General features: G+C 50.5%; 1 protein-coding gene across 1 annotated transcript in view; it reads left to right on the top strand.

Moving 5' to 3' along the window:
• Window positions 1-9,230: 9,230 nt before the first annotated feature.
• Window positions 9,231-17,305, top strand: part of TRPM1 (transient receptor potential cation channel subfamily M member 1) — a gene marked incomplete at its 3' end in the record, with an annotated part of 134,934 nt that continues 126,859 nt past the window's right edge. Inside the window, exon 1 of the mRNA XM_082618305.1 lies at window positions 9,231-9,405. Coding sequence (XP_082474431.1) covers window positions 9,325-9,405 — 81 coding nt within the window. The 5' untranslated portion in view covers window positions 9,231-9,324. The remainder of the gene's footprint in view (window positions 9,406-17,305) is intronic.

Below are 17,305 nucleotides of genomic sequence, written 5' to 3'. Positions count from 1 at the left end.
GAGCCTCCCAGTGTCACCGGGAGACAGGTTTGCTGGCAGGGAAAGTGTCAGAGGGGGAAGGAGGGAGGGAAAAACTCATGTTTCCACAGATGCAGCTGTGGGATCGGTCCTTCTGTACCAAGTACAGGTTTGATTCTCTTCAGACCAGTGTTAGCGTAAAATAACTTTATTGTTGAATGCTAAGAGTCTAAAGGCAGTAGGATTGTATCTGGTATGTGTGTTAAATCATTAATAATCAAAACTTTTCATTAACCAGAATGCACAATTGGGATGGATAGTGAGGATCGTTTAGGCAACTATGCCTCTAACTGTACCTGAAAACTTCAAAATCGTCCATCCCCTTTAACCACCAGACAAGGTCCCTTACACCAGGTGGCCTCCATTCAAATTCCTTCTGCCTCAAGCCTGTTTTTTTTTCCCCCCATTCCATCTCAGCTGAGAACTCAAATATCACCTGCCATATCAGTAAACACAGGATATTGCAGCCATCAAGCCATCACATTATAGCCACCCGGAAGGTGAGCCTTGAGGGAACTCAGGATGGAAATAGGATGCCCACCATCTAGCAATCAGACACTGCAATCACCCCCAACGGTGCACCCTGAGGGGCTTCAGGATGAGAAAACACAGGATACTGGCCCCAGGTAGCTGAGGTGCACATCAAAGGAATGATTTCAGTGAGCCCAGACTTTTGCATCTTCCCATATATAGACAAGCGCTAAATTCCTTAACTTGAGATGTCTGGTTTTCTTTAATTAACAGTAATCTTTTGATGTTCCAACTACCTGATGCTGTTGCAAAAACTCCTATATATCCTGGTTTGCCCACTTTGGAACAGAGTTATCTGAGATGCTGTGTCCCGGGCTTAAGTCCTCAGATTTGTCCACCAAATAAAACTTAACTCTCAACTTTTAGGTTGTGCATTTTTTTCAAGTCAACACAGCTTAGGGATAAACTGTTATTTTTAACTCTAAATAAACATGTTACACATCATCCACTTTTCTTATCTGCCTGAGCTCACCTAGAACGAACATGATTAGGAGTCATTTCTGTCTTTACCTCCTTGATTGTAGGGCTGGGATGCGGGCGTTGCTTCCTGATGCCACAGACAAATCGGACAGTTGCCTCTGTCTTCAGCCAGCCTTTGGGAGACTCCACCCAAACTCCACATCTTTGCTGCTCCAGGGTTACTTGAAACATTCCGGGGTATCACTGAGCTATTCAAACTCAGCAGCCTGCCCACAGCCCCTACCTCTTCACTATCCCAGGCTTCTATTTTGCAAACAACACAAGGGAAGGATGTCAACGGGTCAGTGTTGACACTTTGGAGACCAGTCGTGGAGAACAGGCCGCAGCCAATGCTGTGCTCGACGGCTCCAAAGTAGGATGTGCAGGACCCGGCAGGCGGCCGCCTCCACTGTCCCTTCATCAAGAGTGTGACTGTCCCTCATAAAGATGCCCCATCCCCTTATCCAGACACACTGTTCCAGACACCATGACCTAGCCTATGCGTGTCCAGCTGGCCGAGCTGAAAGCAGGCAGCTGCCCCCTGACTGCCTGGGCTGGGAAAGGGAGGGTCCAACCCCTCGGCCTCCTGAGCAGGGACCAGAGCCTCCAGAAGGGCAGCCTTCTCAACACATGGATGGGAGTGGCTAGAGAACAAAACCCCACAATTGTCCCCCCATGGCTGCTGAGTGTCACTTCCACGTCCCCAGAACTTTACCTGCCTAGTGATGCCGAAAGCGCGGCCTCTTTGCACCGGTGCCAAATCAAATCTCAGAGACAGAGTTTTGGATGAAGTAGTAAAGGATAGCATTATTGCTTTGCCAGGCAAAGGGGACACAGCAGGCTCCTGCCTCGAAAAACTATGTGTCCCAACCTAGGAGGATTTGATGAGGGGTTTTATAACAATACTTCAAGGGTGGGGTTGCTGACAAGATTAGGGTGTGTGCAGGGTCTCAGGTGGCCCTCTCCTAACCTTGATGAGCTTCTCTGGTCCCTTTAGTCTTTTTTTGGGGGGCGGTATAACTATACCCCAATGTTACAATGCTGTGTTAGTTTCTACTGTACAGCGAAGTGGAGTTCCCTGTGCTGCGCTACAGCAGGTTCTCATCAGTTATCTATTTTATACATATTAGTGTATATATGTCAATCCCAATCGCCCAGTTCATCCCACCACGACTGCCCCCACATCCCCCATCTGGTCCTTTTAGTCTTGCCTTAGGTGGTTTCTTGGCTGCTTCTCCCTTGATTAGCAACTGCTTAAATCTGCCCTTTGGAACTCAGGGAAAGTCATGGAGGCCAGAGTCTTGCCTACAAGAAACAGGGAGACTAAAAACAAGGTTTCCATGCACAAGAGCCCACAGCGCCCCTCTACCATTTCACGGGGAGTGGCCTTCCTCAGCTGCGTCCAAGACCCACCCCCCTACCGTAACTCCCACCCTCTCCCTCCTCCGCCTCCTCTGCTTGAACCAGAGGACACTCCATGCTGGTCTTTGCCCGTACCCACCCCTCCCCATTTCATTCCAGACATCACAGCATCGTACCTGTCGACATTCCCATAAAAACACATTTCTTTTCATGTCCAGATTATAAAATTTCTTCCTCTGCTTTTGCTGCCAGTGGGTTGAAAATGCACCTTGGGCCCTGAGAGCTGAGACACAGCCCTGAGCCGGCAGTCCTCATGCTGCTGATGGGACCCCAGCCCTGGCCTGAGTGAGGCCCTGCACACTGCAGGAATCCCACAGACCCGGGGGCCCCCTGTAATCCTGCCCTGTCTGTCTTCTGTCCCAGTCCAGCTCTCAGAGGGGGTCCAAATTACCAGATCCTTGGAGAGGCCCAGCCAAGGCCACCTCCGGGGGCTCTGGCTCTCCCACGCTGACCCTGCCCTGGTCTCCATCCCCCTGGCTCTGCCCGGCCCGGCTCGCCTCCATGTTTTCACACGTGTGGGGACAGGTTTCTTTGGCTTTGCCCTGTGAGGCTCTGCTGAATACAATTTCATGTCCATCCTGCACAGTTTTCCTCAGTCTGGTGTGACTTACCCAGACAGGCCTGCGGGAGGCTTTTCCACAGGAGGGCTCTGACATCATTTGGGCCACAAATCAGGGTTAGACCAGATCGAACTTTCAGCATCAAAAACGAGCTCCCACATTTCTCCAAAGAAGACCTTCAGGTGGCCAACAGGCACATGAAAAGATGCTCAATATCACTAATTATTAGAGAAATGCAAATCAAAACTACAATGAAGTATCACCTCACACCAATCAGAATGGCCATCATCAAAAAGTTTACAAACAATAAATGCTGGAGAGGGTGTGGAGAAAAGGGAACCCTCCTACACTGTTGGTGGGAATGTAAATTGGTGCAGCCACTATGGAGAACAGTATGGAGGTTCCTTAAAAAACTAAAAATAGAGTTACCGTATGATCCAGCAATCCCACTCCTGGGTATATATCTGGAGAAAACCATAACTCGAAAAGATACATGTACCCCAATGTTCATAGCAGCACTATTTACAATAACAAGACACGGAAGCAACCTAAATGTCCATTGACAGATGAATGGATGAAGCAGATGTGGTACATATATACACTGGAATATTACTCAGCCATAAAAAAGAACAAAATAATGCCACTTACAGCAACATGGATGGACCTAGAGATTATCATACTAAGTGAAGTAAGTGGGCAGAGGAAGACAAATACCATATGATATCACTTATATGTGGAATCTTAAATATGACACAAATGAACTTATTTACAAAACAGAAACAGACCCACAAACATAGAAAATAAACTTATGTTTACCAAAGGGGAAAGGGAGGGAGGTATAAATGGGGAGTTTGGGTTTAGAAGATACAAACTACTATATATAAAATAAACAGCAAGGGCTTACGGTATAGCCCAGGGAACTATATTCAATAGCTTGTAATGACCTATAATGGAAAAGAATCTGAAAAAGAATATATGTGTGTGTATGCTCGCGCGTGCGCACATGTATAACTGAATCACTTTGCTGTACACCTGAAACTAATACAACTTTGTAACTCAAATATACTTCAATTAAAAAAACCAAAGAAACATGAAAAAAACGAGACCCAAATTTTAAACCAAAGGCAAGGATGCAGGGTCCGGAGAAACAAATCACTGGTCATATGATGGACAGATTCTGATGGACAGTCCCCTCACTGCTCAGACCTGTGGGGCTGTCAGTCAGGATGCTTCCCTGCACAGCTGCCCCTTCGTCCACATGGGGATTCCAGGCTCAGAGGCCACGGTCTGGCTGATGTGCCAAGGACAAGGCGAGGATGAGAGATGGAGAGAGAAGATGTGATCGGGGAGCGTGGAGGCTCCTCCTCCACCGTCCTTCTCGCCTGCTTCCTTCAACTAGAAGAAATGTGCCACACACAGGGAGCACCCCTTCCTTTTCCTTTAAAGCAAGAGAAACTGCCATTTAACCAAAAGAGGAAGCAGCCAGGCATCTTGGAGCAGGTTTTGTTTGTTCTTCAGACACTCTGTTCAGTAGCGGCCCTGGAAGGAAGTTGAACAAAGGCGGTGCCGTCACAGAGCGGGAAGCCTTCGGGAAAGGTGGGCGGCAAATTGGATGGGGGCCGAGAAGGACATGGGAGAAAACAGACTTTAAACCCTGACCCTTTCTCTCAAAAAAGAAAAGTACGTTAAAAAAAAAGTGCAATGTATAATTCTATACATATATAATTATTTTTCATGACATAAATAATACCGTAATATGCTCTATTTGTATAAAATCAAACAACACACAAAAAAGCAAAAATCCACCTTAACTATCCTCCCCACGTGGGTGCCCCAGTCCTCCTCCCTGGACCTGCTCCTCTCAGTTGCTTTTTGGCCTCTTGCCGTACATTCAGGGCCGACAGACGGTGTGTAAACCCATGGGAGGATGCAGTCTGGGAAGACAGTATCAAACACTTGTCCTGTATGCAACGTGCACATCCACTTAAAACTATAGCTGGGATGTCTTTCCATGCCCGGGCATAGCCCCACCTCACTCTGCAGTAGCTGCCTACTTTCTCAGAGTATGGATGCACCATCATCTACTTACCAACCCCCTACCAATAAATACCTACGTAGTTTGCAGGTTCAGTGAGAACCAGCAATGTTTCAATGAGAATTTTACTCACAGCTTTCTGTCCACGTGGGCACATGTCTCTTGGCGGTAGATGGCCAAGAAGTGGATTTTGAATATTCATAGAAGCAGCCATTTGCTTTCCGTACCAAGTAAATTTCTTTGCCCATTTAAGTTTTTTCCTTCTCCAGAAATTTTATAAAAGAAAATAAGTAGCACCTGAAATCTCAACACTCTGAGATAATAAACATTACCATTTTTTATACATACACACACGCACACACAAAGACACCCACGTTTACATGAGTGGGCCTCACCAGCATGCATTATTATAAAAAACTTAAGTACTCTTTGAATGCAGTCATTTTCCTTTTGACTTTCTCTCTCTTTCAACTCCCCACGTCCCTCAGGCACTAATCTTTTTAATCTAATATGGACTTCTGGTTAAACATGGTAGACTGAAAATATGCATTAACCTCTGCTCCCTCCCCAAACCCCACTAAAATGACAGTAAACGGATGACAAGGGCATTATCCCTAAAAGACAAAGAGATCAGCAGAATACCGGACAGCACTCGAGAAATGCCCAGGACATTTGGGAAGCTGGAAAGCAGCTGGGTTGACCACTATCCTTGATTCAGCAGGGCTGGGGGAGCTGAAACCTAGCTGCCTTCAGTGGGAAGCCCACAGCTGATTTGCCCCTGATGACCCCAGACATTTCAACATTGAGGGGCATCTGAAATCCTTTGGGAAAATATGAAATCAGAAGCAGTTGTAAGTCAGCCCAATAAGCAATTTAATCTCCAGGTGGTCTCCTTCACCCCTCAAGTGACTTCCCTCCCCTCTCCTGGTAGGAGATGAAGTTGCTGTCTGCTGGGGTTGAATCATAAGGCCCGTGGATGTGGGAACCCCATGCACAGCCCAGGGAATGAATTCCACTCTGGACACAGGGCACAAGTGGACGCGAAATGTTTGGGACCACTCCTCCCTGGGAAATTTAACAGCCAAGCTTATCCTCCCAAGTCAGAGGCTGGGGGGTTTCTCTCTGCAAGAATTACTTTCTAGAAAAGATACACAGATGCTGGTGTTACCAAGGCTGTTGCCCCAGAATCACACCCCTGCCTTCCCTCAGATGGAAACCAATTACTCTTATCTAAGTTTTGGGAGAAAGCTACAAAAGGATAAAAACAAGAACTGGTTAGAACCAACTAGGCCCAAGATAGAAGGAGACTTGACATCCAGTGGACCTTGAGCCTCATTACATGCTCACTGTAATTCATTAGCTAAATGATACACCCATCAGCCCTTGATAGTTGACAGTTGCCATGACAACAACCAGAAACACCCCTACAAGGGGAGTTGCCTCAATTGCGGGACCAAACCACAACCCTGTTCTCAGATAACTCATGAATATTCCTCAAACTCTTTCCAAATCCCTCCCTTTTACCTCAACCCTCCTATGCATTTGATGTCTCCCCCCACCCCAATTGGGTTGAGCAGTTGATTTGCGAACCATGTTCCCGCTTCTCCATCCTTTGACCATTGAATAAAGCTTGTGCTATTCCAGTCTCAGCATCAGTTTCATCACTGGCTGCATGAATCTGATCAGAAAAAGAAGATGAGGGATGGCGAAGATGAGGGATCTTGGCCCGGCCTAGGATCCTGGTGTGGATTCAGTCGACCAATTCAGTAACACTAGCAAGTCCCAAATACCAGGTCCACGCCAGCCCCCTCTTCACTGAACTCAGCAGTCAGGCACGCTCTCCAAGCTCTTATTCCTAAAAAGAACATTTGAGAAGAGCCCATCACAGGAAAAACAGAAACCAAACCAAGTCAAATGAAAAAGAACTCAGAAGAAACAGAAGCAAGGCAAGGAGCAGAAGAAAAAAAAATTTCTTTTAATACAATATCTTCAGAGAGACAAGTGAATATTGCATCTGGGTACCAGATGTTATTTTTTAAATGTAATTTATTTATTTATTTTTGGCCGTGCTGCATGGTTTGTGGGATCTTAGTTCCCTGACCAGGGATCAAACCTGTGCCCTCTGCAGTGGAAGCATGGAGTCCTAACCACTGGACCACCAAGAAATTCTCCAAAAATGTAATTTAGGGAGTGAACAATAGCTCTTGGAAATTAATAACTCAATAGCTAAATTCAATTTTAAGGATGGCAGGAAAAGCTGGGGACATTTCCAGAAGATAGGATAGAAAGACAAAGTGAAGGATGTTAGGAGATAAAAAGATTTAAAAAAAAAAATCAGAGCATCAATCTAGAAGGCCCAACATCTGAAGAATAGGAGTTCCAGAAAGAAAAAACAGAGAAAATGAGGGAATGGGGGGGGTGCGGTGGGAATTTAAGAAATAATAATTGTGTGGCTGGACCACACTGGCTGCATTTTGCCACCTCCCTTTTCTTCATGATTGAGCTTTAGACTACTCACAAGGAATGCACCCAAACCAGATAAGTTCCCTGCCAACTTGTACCCTTGCCTCCATGTGATATGAAATTGAAGAATGCCTTTTTGCTGATGCAGAGACGGTTAATGCTGCTCAAGGAATAATGGTCAAGAGACCCCGGGGGTAGGGAAAAATCCCGGCTCCTTTCAGACTAGATGTGCTTCTCCCTTAGTAGTCAGATTCTGTATTTAGCTTTGGCCCCTTTAAATTCCCCTGTACCTCTTTCCATGGTGCATTGTGTAACAGGGAATGCTTCCAGATCCCTGCCTGCCCATCCTACCTATATGTAAATTACCTGCAATAAACTTCATAATTGTACTTTATGGAGTGCCTGCTTTTTTTTTTTTTTTTGGCTGCCTTGGGTCTTCGTTGCTGCATGTGGGCTTTCTCTAGTTGTGGTGAGCAGGGGCTGCTCTTCATTGCAGACCATGGGCTTCTCATTGTGGTGGCTTCTCTTGTTGCAGAGCATGGGCTCTAGGTGTGCGGGCTTCAGTAGTTGTGGCACATGGGCTCAGTAGTTGTGACTCACAGGCTCTAGAGCGCAGGCTCAGTAGTTGCGGCGCACGGGCTTAGTTGCTCCGAGGCACGTGGGATCTTCCCGGACCAGGGCTCGAACCTGTGTCCCCGGCATTGGTAGGTGGATTCTTAACCCCTATACCACCAGGGAAGTCCCGCCTGCTTTGTTTTTTGGTCTCAAAGTTCTTTCTCAGTTCTGAGGATATTATTCAATATCCTTTGAACAATCACGTTTCCTAGAACTGAATAAGATGATTTTCCAGATTGAATGAACCCATTAAGTTCCCTCCATAATATTTTTTAAAAATACCATACCAAGGTACATCATACTGAGATTTCAGTACACAGGAGATAAAGCAATAACCTCCAAATAGGAAAAAAAAATTCACATTCAAAAGATCATGAATCAAAATGGCAAGGCACTTCTCAACAGAACATTGGGAGCTAAATATAATGGAGCAATGCCCTCAGTATTTTGAGGAAAATGATTTCCAGGCTAACATTTTATACCCAGCCACAGTATCAATCAGATATGAAGGTAGAATAAAAACATTTTCAGCTACGCACTATCTCAAAAAATTATACCACATACATCCTTTAACAAAAAGCTATTGAGCACCAAGTGAGGAAGCAAACCGAGAAAGAGGAAAACATGGGCTCTAGGAAGCAGGATCTCACACAGGAACAAAGTGAAAGGACAGAGTGCCGGAGTGCCAGCCCAGATGAACAGGCAGTCGACACAGGATGTACATAAGAGGCCATGTCGCCAGGTTAACAGGGGAGAAAGAGCATGCCCAGGGCTCAGAGGAAGGAGCTATGACCCAAGGGGCTGGGCCTTTGTTCTGATCTTGCTTCCAGACTCTGGAGTTCGGGTTCCGCCCTCCGGAGGCTCAGCCTGCAGCTGTGGGCTGTCTGCCCCGCTTTGCCCATTTCTGCTCTGCCCACCCAAATCCCTGCCGTGTGACCACCCTTTGCAGCCATCACTTTCTCAAAGTGGATTTACTTTCAATTGCCATTTGCTAAATCTGCCCCCTCTAAACCTTGGGGGGATGTAGGGATTAAGCCTGATTACAGATGTTATAGAAGGGCCTGCCTGGGAGCACCGGAGCGGGAGTGGCTGGAACTGGCACCCGCTCCGCCTGGGCTGACCCAGCTGCCCCGCGGGGGCCCCAGGCTCTGGACCCCTTTGCCCGGCCCCGCAGGGCCACCACGGGGGCTGTGCCTCCACCCATCCAGGGATGCGGGAGGCATGCTCATGGGTTCCTTGAAGAAGATGAGCAGCTCCTTCAAAAGGGGTTCACTCAAGAGCGCCACATCGGGGTCACAGAAGGTGAGTGAGCCGGAGGGCAGCCTGTGTGCAGGGGGACCACAGGACGGGGGATGCGGGTCTCCCGCTGTACCGCTTCACAGCGACCACGGCGCGTGGGGATGGGGGTCCGCGTCTAGAGCTCCTGCATCAGAACCACTTCTCGGGAGGGGGCCTCACACTTCCTGCCACTGTACCCGACACCCATACCCTCTAGGCCTGCCCCACCTTGCACACGCTCCCCGCGGCACACGGGGAGGCGCTGGGAGTGTGAGCCGTGCAAGTGTGGAGTCTCACACCGTGATGCTGCTCCCTTAGCTCTTGGTGTCACGCCTCCCATTTCACCTTCATTCCTCATCACATGTCTGTGGGAGAATCATGTGGACCTGGGGAACCCTCAAGTGACCATCAGAGGCACCTCAGAGGCCCCGGGAAGGGCTAGGGGGCTCCCAGGACTCAGAGCAGGCTGAGGGGAAGGGGCTGTGAAGCCCCCGCCCCTGGGCCCTGGACAGGGCCTTGCAAAGAGGTGTGCTGATTTGAACACCTACGTGTGCTTTTCCCAGGTGGCCGGACTGGGGGCCCTGGGCACCCAGGGCTGCCTTAAATGACCCTCTGAGTGCAGGGGGCCTGGATAGGCTACCACCTCACCCTGCTCCCTGACTACCACTCAGAGGGGTGGTGAGATCCAGCCAGGGGCCCAGCCTGGGCCACCCTGGAGGCCTCTGGACACCTCCTCATCCCCCCAGGCTCAGGGGGGATCTCTGCTTCTTCTGGGGGGTGCCCACTGAGGGCAGAGGTAGGGGAGGCAGAGGAGGTGCTCGAAGCGCACGAGCAGGGGCACACCCTGTGTGGGCAGAGGGGACAAACTTCTCCCACGAGCTCTCACTAGCACCACGTGCAGGTGGTGCCCCAGGAGCTGGGACCCGAGCCGGGACAGGTCACTCACCTGGGCTGGAAGCAGAGGGGTCACCACACAGCTCACCAGGCTTCAGAGTCCCAGCAGTAACTGGGTGGGCAGGTGTGGCAAGTCTCTCACATCCCATGAGCCTGAAAATACAAACGGAACAAATGAAAGGCTTTCTTTTTTTAAGAAAGAGTTAAAACTGTTTCAGAAATAGGAAGGACCCAACCTTTGGGGGCTCCGTGGGGCATCTATCTGCTTTTGTGCATGTATGAGTCAGCGTTCTTTTTAGGGACAGCGCACACCCATGTCTTGTGCAAATCAAAATCTGCAAACTCACCACAGCACTTGGCAGGAACAAGAGACTCAGGTGCAGCCGGGGGCCACATGACCCCCTCCTCCCTAAACCAACCCGTCCACACAGCTCTTGATGATAAAGTCTGAAAAGGAACAGGCTTTTGTTTTTCTTGAAAGTGACGTCTCCTGTTGACCTGTGCCAGGTGTTCTGCCTGATGCTGGTGATGGGATGGGAGCTGGGGAGGCCCCAAGTTGTAATAGGCGGGTTCTGGGCGCAGGAATTCGACAAGATGGGAGGAGGGGGAAGCACTTAAATTTTGCTCAAGACTGAAAAACAGCACCTCATTTATACACACACTCTCACGACCTTTGCTGCAGGACTACACACTGCCAGTTACAAGTCTAAGAACAAAGATCTCCGCCACGGCCCCCCACCCCACTTCCGAGGAGACGCAGCCAAGCTCCTAGAAAAGCAGCACACAGTGAAAAGTCTTAATGGCATCATTTGCCCTATTTATAACAGCCCTCAAGCTGAGAAGTAAAATTGCTGATAGAAAAGTGAATGACAATATGGCTTTTAAGGAAGCTGCTCTTTAAGGCGGGGCCAGGAAACAGCCACAAAATCACACAGGCAGAAAGTGGACTCTGCTCATTCTGTTCTCTCACATACTTGGCCCTACTTTGACATCACTAGCTTGGTGCCAGTTCCCTATTTCCTAACCAAAGCCACATCCCTCTGCCCAGTGTTCACTGAAACACACTAGCTGTCCCTGTGGAAAAAAAAAAACAACACAAGGTACAGCGTGTACAAGCCTCCCTGGGGTCATCTTGGCCGGACCTCTCATTGTCAAAGGCAGATCTGGCTCTTAGTCCACATCTGGTCAGCTCTTCCCACCTCTGAAGCTCTTCCTTTGCTCTTAGACAAACAGGGATGGCCAGCATTCAGTCCTGGGGCCATGAACAAAACCCAGTGGACTTTGGAGCCCCTGGAGCTCCATCCTCAGCTCCATCCTCAGAAGGTCCCTCGTCCAGAAAAAGCCTCGAGTATTTATGTGGGAGATAGAAAATGTGCCTGTGATTCCTTGTCTTCACTTTGATCCCTGCCTACATTTTATTTAGCTAAAAGTTGCAGACAACGTTTAGAGTCCACAGCCAAGGTCCTAAAGACAACTAAATAATAGTACAGTCCAGCAATTTTACCCTAGGGTCGACCTCGAAAAATTGTAGCCCACGTACTCAAGGAAACATACACAAATGCTCATGTCAGCATCGCGTGCTGCAGAAAATCAGAGAGAACCAAAACAATCCATCTAGGAGGGTAAGGATCGGCCTCTGTTTATTCAAACAATGGAGTACTCTACAACTCTTGAAATGAATAAGCAAACCACTTGCCTCAACATGGATGCATTGAATAAAAAAGCAAACCTTGAAAGCGCACTCTTTACAGAAATTGTAGAACACAGGAAAATTCCACATAAATACGTATATTTCTTCAGGGTGGAGGTGGTTAGCTGTATCTGTAATGTACTCTCTCTCTCCCCCTCCTTCCTTCCCACCGTCCTTTTAAAGCGAAAAAAAAAATACGAAGCACATATGGAAAGTCAAAGCATCTGTAACAGGACTGTGGGTCCTCACTTATCTGTTGTATTAGTCATGTCTCTGATTTTGAAATCAAAGGCATGTTTTCATGACTTTTAAAAAATGTTCTAATACTTTTAAAGGAGGCCACAGGGAGAGTGAGGGTAAACCCAAGTGTCCTGACGTGGGGCTGCCCCAGCTGGCCCCACAGAGCATGAATTCTGAGTGAGGACAAAGCACATTACAAAGTCAGGCTGAGAAGGGACTCCTGTAAACTCGCCCTGAGTTTTCTGAGCCTCCTTCTCCCAGTCGGTGTGCTTTGCTGGCCCCCTAGCTTCAGGCTGGGGTCACGGCCATCGGTGTCACCTCCTGCAGCCCCGTCACCCCTCCCCTCGGAGCAGCAGCGGCAGCAGGTGTGTGTCCAGGTCAGGGACAGGGCTCCTACCTCAATAAACTTTGGCACTAGGACCAGATCCAGCTCCCCATGGGGTTGTGCCAACCCCACTTCTCAGAGGGCCTTGCTGGAACCTAGGGTGTCATGTACACCCACATAGCCTGCATTTGGAATCCACTTGAAAGCAGAATTCCACACGTAAATCCAAAACAATCCCCATTCTGGAGTGGGAGGGGACCCCGGCTCCCCACTCCTTGGTAAAGGCCCTGAAGGTACCAGACGCATCCCAAACTCACCCGTCCCTCTATGGCTTCCCCATCACACGCAGAACAAAAACTGAAATCTGAGGGTGGTGAATGGCCACTTGTGGTCTTGTTAAACTTTCAATCCATTATAGACTGGTACCTTCATAAAATGCAATAAAAATGAATTACTAAAAAATGAAATTTTACAAAGATATACAAAACTAAAGCCTTAAGGTTTGTAAAAAAGTTATTAAATTTAACAAACGTCCATTGATTCCTTCAAATTGCTGACTGACGCTGCTCTCGCCTTCTGCTCTAATGGTCTGCAGCCCATGCTGGGAGCACAGTTTGAGTACAAGTGTCCAGGAGACCACACGTTCCATTTAATCCCCGCCCCCACCCCGGGGAGCAGGGACTCTGGTCCCCTTTCAGGCTGAGAAAGAGTCGCAGAGCGGAGCCGAGCCAGGGGAGCCTCAAGCCGGCCCCGTCTTTCTCCAGGCGCTGCGGTGCCTGACCCGCCAGCCTCTGAGCTGGGCAGGGGGGGCTCCCACCTGGGTGAATACGGGGCTCGGGGGGCTCCTGGGCCGAGGAACAGGCCCCAGACCCCATGCCCACACCTGAGCAGAGTTCCCCAGGCAACCAGGCAACCCGTGGGAGAAGGGGCACAGGGCCCGGGTGAGGTAGGGGTGCCACAGGGGGCCCCAGCCTGTAGACAAACCAGCCAGCCGGCAGATGCTCCCTTCACCCACGTGACGACAGGTATTCCTGGGGACCGTGTGCCCAGTGCGTCTCTAGGGCTGGTCGGTTTGCCCCACCTGCCGGCAGGTCCCAGCTTCTCGTTTGCTTGGATTCCTCCCTGTTCTGCAGCCCCTACTTTTAGCCCAGGGGCAGAAAGTTCACGGGTCTGGTTCTTCCACTCTGAGAGGCCCAGACCAGGTCGGGGAGGGGGGAGGAGGGCAGGGAATGGGCTTTGGGGTCACTGGCTCAAAGGACACCGCCTCCTGCAGTACCAGAGAAGGGGCGAGGGAAGAAACTGCCAGGGAGACAGGGAGACACGAGGCCAGAGGTGGTGGGTTGGGCTGCGGGCTCTGTGTTTGAGGAGGTTGGCGGGGGGGACGATGGAGGGGAAGCAGGTCTGAAGCTGCCCGGTAGCACCCAGGGCCTCAGGGCTGATGCTGCGTCCAGGCTGGCCTGAGAGGCACCCCTGGGCTGCTCAGGAGTCGAGACCTGGCCAGAGCCCCCCGTGACTGCTGCATCGTCCATCTAGCCTGCAGCTTTTGCTTCGGGCAAATACTCAGGGGGAGCTGCGTGACCCTGGGCAGGTTCTGCCCCTACCCCGCCCCAGGGTAAAGGCGATGCCAGGGGGAGAGACCCTTGGAAGGCGGCCCTGTGAGTTCCGTGGAGGACTCTGTCCAGGAGAGTCGGGAAACATTTGGTTGTTTTGTTCAGTCAGCCTGAGGGTGAAGGAGAGGCATTACAGGCTCGAGTAAAAATCTCTGATGAGTTGGGAGTGGCTGTACGTAACCGAGATGTCCTCTTGCTTCAGGACCCCCAGGGGGACCCTCTAAAGCCTAACACCAAGTAAACCCTGGAGACGGCAGCCCCAGGGTGTGCTGAGCCCCAAACTAGAGGGACCACAGAGTCCCCTGTTAGAGATTCACAGCACACACCAGCATATTAAAGGTTCTGATAAGTCTTGCAAGAAAGAACTTCCATTTAACTCAAAATGCCCTACAGAAACCATGTTCACGTCACTATTTTTGGAGCCCAGGCCTGAAACACCATGCTAGGCTACAGGAAAGGCAGGAGTTGACTCCTGGGGGTGAAATACAGAATCCCCCTCACTCCTGATTCCTGCACAGCCTTCATCCACACAGGCCCCGGGGGTGCGGCCGTCATGGAATGCTGAAATGTTTGTGAAAGAAAGGAGGAGAAGAAAAAGATTTTGCCACAAAAATCACTATCGAAATGTAGAAGTTCACCAGCAGAATATTTTTAAGTTGTAGCTGACAAACTTGGCAGGATGTCAGAAGGAAAGAGGATTTGAAAGGTGCACACAACCGGCCATGCAGCCTCTGCACCCCGAGGGCTCCAGGCGGCTCCCAGTTCACTCGCAAAGGCGTGAAGACAGCATCCGGTTCTCAGGCCCCCTCCAGTTACACAGAGCAAGTTATTGCTGAATGCCTTGCAAAAACTCGGTTTCTTAGAAACAGCCAGAGACCTTCCCTCCTTAATGGGATCTGGAATGCTGTTTTCTCAGGGATTTACATAATGTCACTGGGGGATGCAGCCAGATGGGGCTCCTCAGAGACCAGGGTAACTCTTTTGGCTGTGGGCCCTTCTGAAAGCCACCTTCTCTCACCCACCCCCAACCCCAAAGCCATCAGGGGCCTCTGGTCTTGCTCTGTCCATTCCTGTGTTTCCCAATGTCACCCAGAGCGTCCCCGAAAGCCACAGTGACACCCCAGGCAGCCAGCAACCTGGAAGTTTTCGTGTCCTCCGGGGTGGGCCAGAGCCCTGGGGGGAGGGTCTCTCCCAGCTCCTCTCTGTCTCCTTTCCTTCTCCTTCACCCCAGGGTTTGCGTCCTGCCTGGTCTCCCCAGCCCTCACCCAGGTCCCAGCACCTGCCCCCTTCCACCCTCAGGTCCCTCCCAGGCAGAATGGTGATGCTTGTGTTTAGGCTGATCCAGTGTTTCCCCAGCATCCCGACGTGTGCCATCTTCCTGTAAAGGGTCCAGCCGTATCTCAGCCCTCGGGGTGTGCACGTGCGGGGTGTGGGGGCTTGTTCTATTTCTAGGTGTGGTGTACAGGGCATCTACGGGCTGCCCAGGGCCACAGCAGACCCCTGGTGTTCAACCCTGGGTGTCCGGCTCCTAGAAAGCCCCGGAGATGATCAGGCCACCCAGCCGTTTTATAGCCCACAGAACTGAGGCCACCCTGGGCGCTGTCTGCATGCTGGTCAACCAGACAGCCGCACCCCTGCTCCTCAAAGGTTTCTGGGGGAGGACTAAATACAATTGCTCCCGGAGGTGGCACGATGAGCATCCTGGAACAGCATCGAGCCAATGGGAGCTCTCCTTTTCTGGCCTGGATGCCGGGCTTCTGTAACTTGCAGGAGGACAGCACCCACCAGCTGCTCTTTCTTTTCATTCTCCCGTGGGGGAGGGGCAAGCTTCCCCCATTCCCAGAACAAAGCCACTCCTGCACAGTAAGAGGCCCACAGGCACCTGACATCTCCTCTTGGCTGACTCATTTGTTCCTGGGGACTTCGATTGCCATGATGAAGGAACCTTTCCCCCCCTACGCCACGTGGGATGCCGCTCAGTCAGAGCAGCCACCCCGAGGTCCACAGCTGGAGGGTTTGCCTGGGACCTCATCGCTCACCCCAGGCTTATTAGCACAATTTCATTCTTTCATCTGCGTTTCAAAAGGTCCAGAGGCCAGGGCCCTGCTGTCCTTAGGCCTATGGTTCTGATCCATTTCATTGGAAGATCTTTGAATGAGAAAGTCATCTTGTGGCTTTGTCCCTTCGTGAGAACCCTGGGCTTAGCCTGACCTGTCTCTCTTCCCTCCAAAGACACACTGAGCAGCTCTTGGGGAAGGCTGAGGATGCAGTGGCAGCCCTGGTGACCTCCGACCCTCCCCTTGCTCCCTGGCCCATGTTGCATTTCTTCCATTGCACACAGCAGATCAGAAGCCACAAACCAGGGCTTCCCTGGTGGCACAGTGGTTAAGAATCTGCCTGCCAATGCAGGGGACACGGGTTTGGGCCCTGGGCCGGGAAGATCCCACATGCCGCGGAGCAACTAAGCCCATGCGCCACAACTGCTGAGCCTGAGCTCTAGAGCCTGTGAGCCACAACTACTGAAGCCTGCACGCCTAGAGCCCGTGCTCTGCAACAAGAGAAGCCACTGCAGTGAGGGGCTGCGAGCCATGGTAAGGAGTGGCCCCACTCGCCGTAACTAGAGAAGCCCACGCGCAGCAACGAAGACTCAATGCAGCCAAAAATAAATAAATAAATTTATTTTTAAAAAAAGAAGCCACAAACCAAGCCCTTCACCAGACCTACCATCCCTAGAAGGCAGCTCAGCTGCCCCCCACCTCCCTGGGGCCTCGGCCCTCTTCAAAATTCCCTCCCCAGGAGTTTTTCAGCAGCTAAGAAAATTCATGGCTTATCCACATCAAGTTCATCTGTGTCTTGGGACATGCTTCCTCTTGTGAATGCAGGTAAATGTCTGGAAAAGGTGCGACTGACCCTGAGAGGTATCACACCGTCTAACAGTGGGCTTTGCTGGCACCCTTGATCATCAGCTCTGGAGCGACACCAGCACCCAATCTGAGAGCAGCCTGGAAAAGAGCCGGGGGGAGGGGGGAGTCCCCAGTCCAAATCCCAGTTTTGCTGTGTGGCCACAAGGAAGCCACTCAACCCCTGTGGGCTTCAGTTTCCTCATCAGTAAGATGAGCTGGTTTTGCATGTACCTTTTCACTAGAAAATTCCTTCCTTTCTACA

The sequence above is a fragment of the Mesoplodon mirus genome, assembly GCF_964341445.2.
Source record: "Mesoplodon mirus genome assembly, chromosome: 4".
NCBI lineage: Eukaryota > Metazoa > Chordata > Mammalia > Artiodactyla > Ziphiidae > Mesoplodon > Mesoplodon mirus.
Note: the sequence above shows the minus strand (reverse complement) of the source record. Positions and strands in the feature narration are given on the sequence as shown.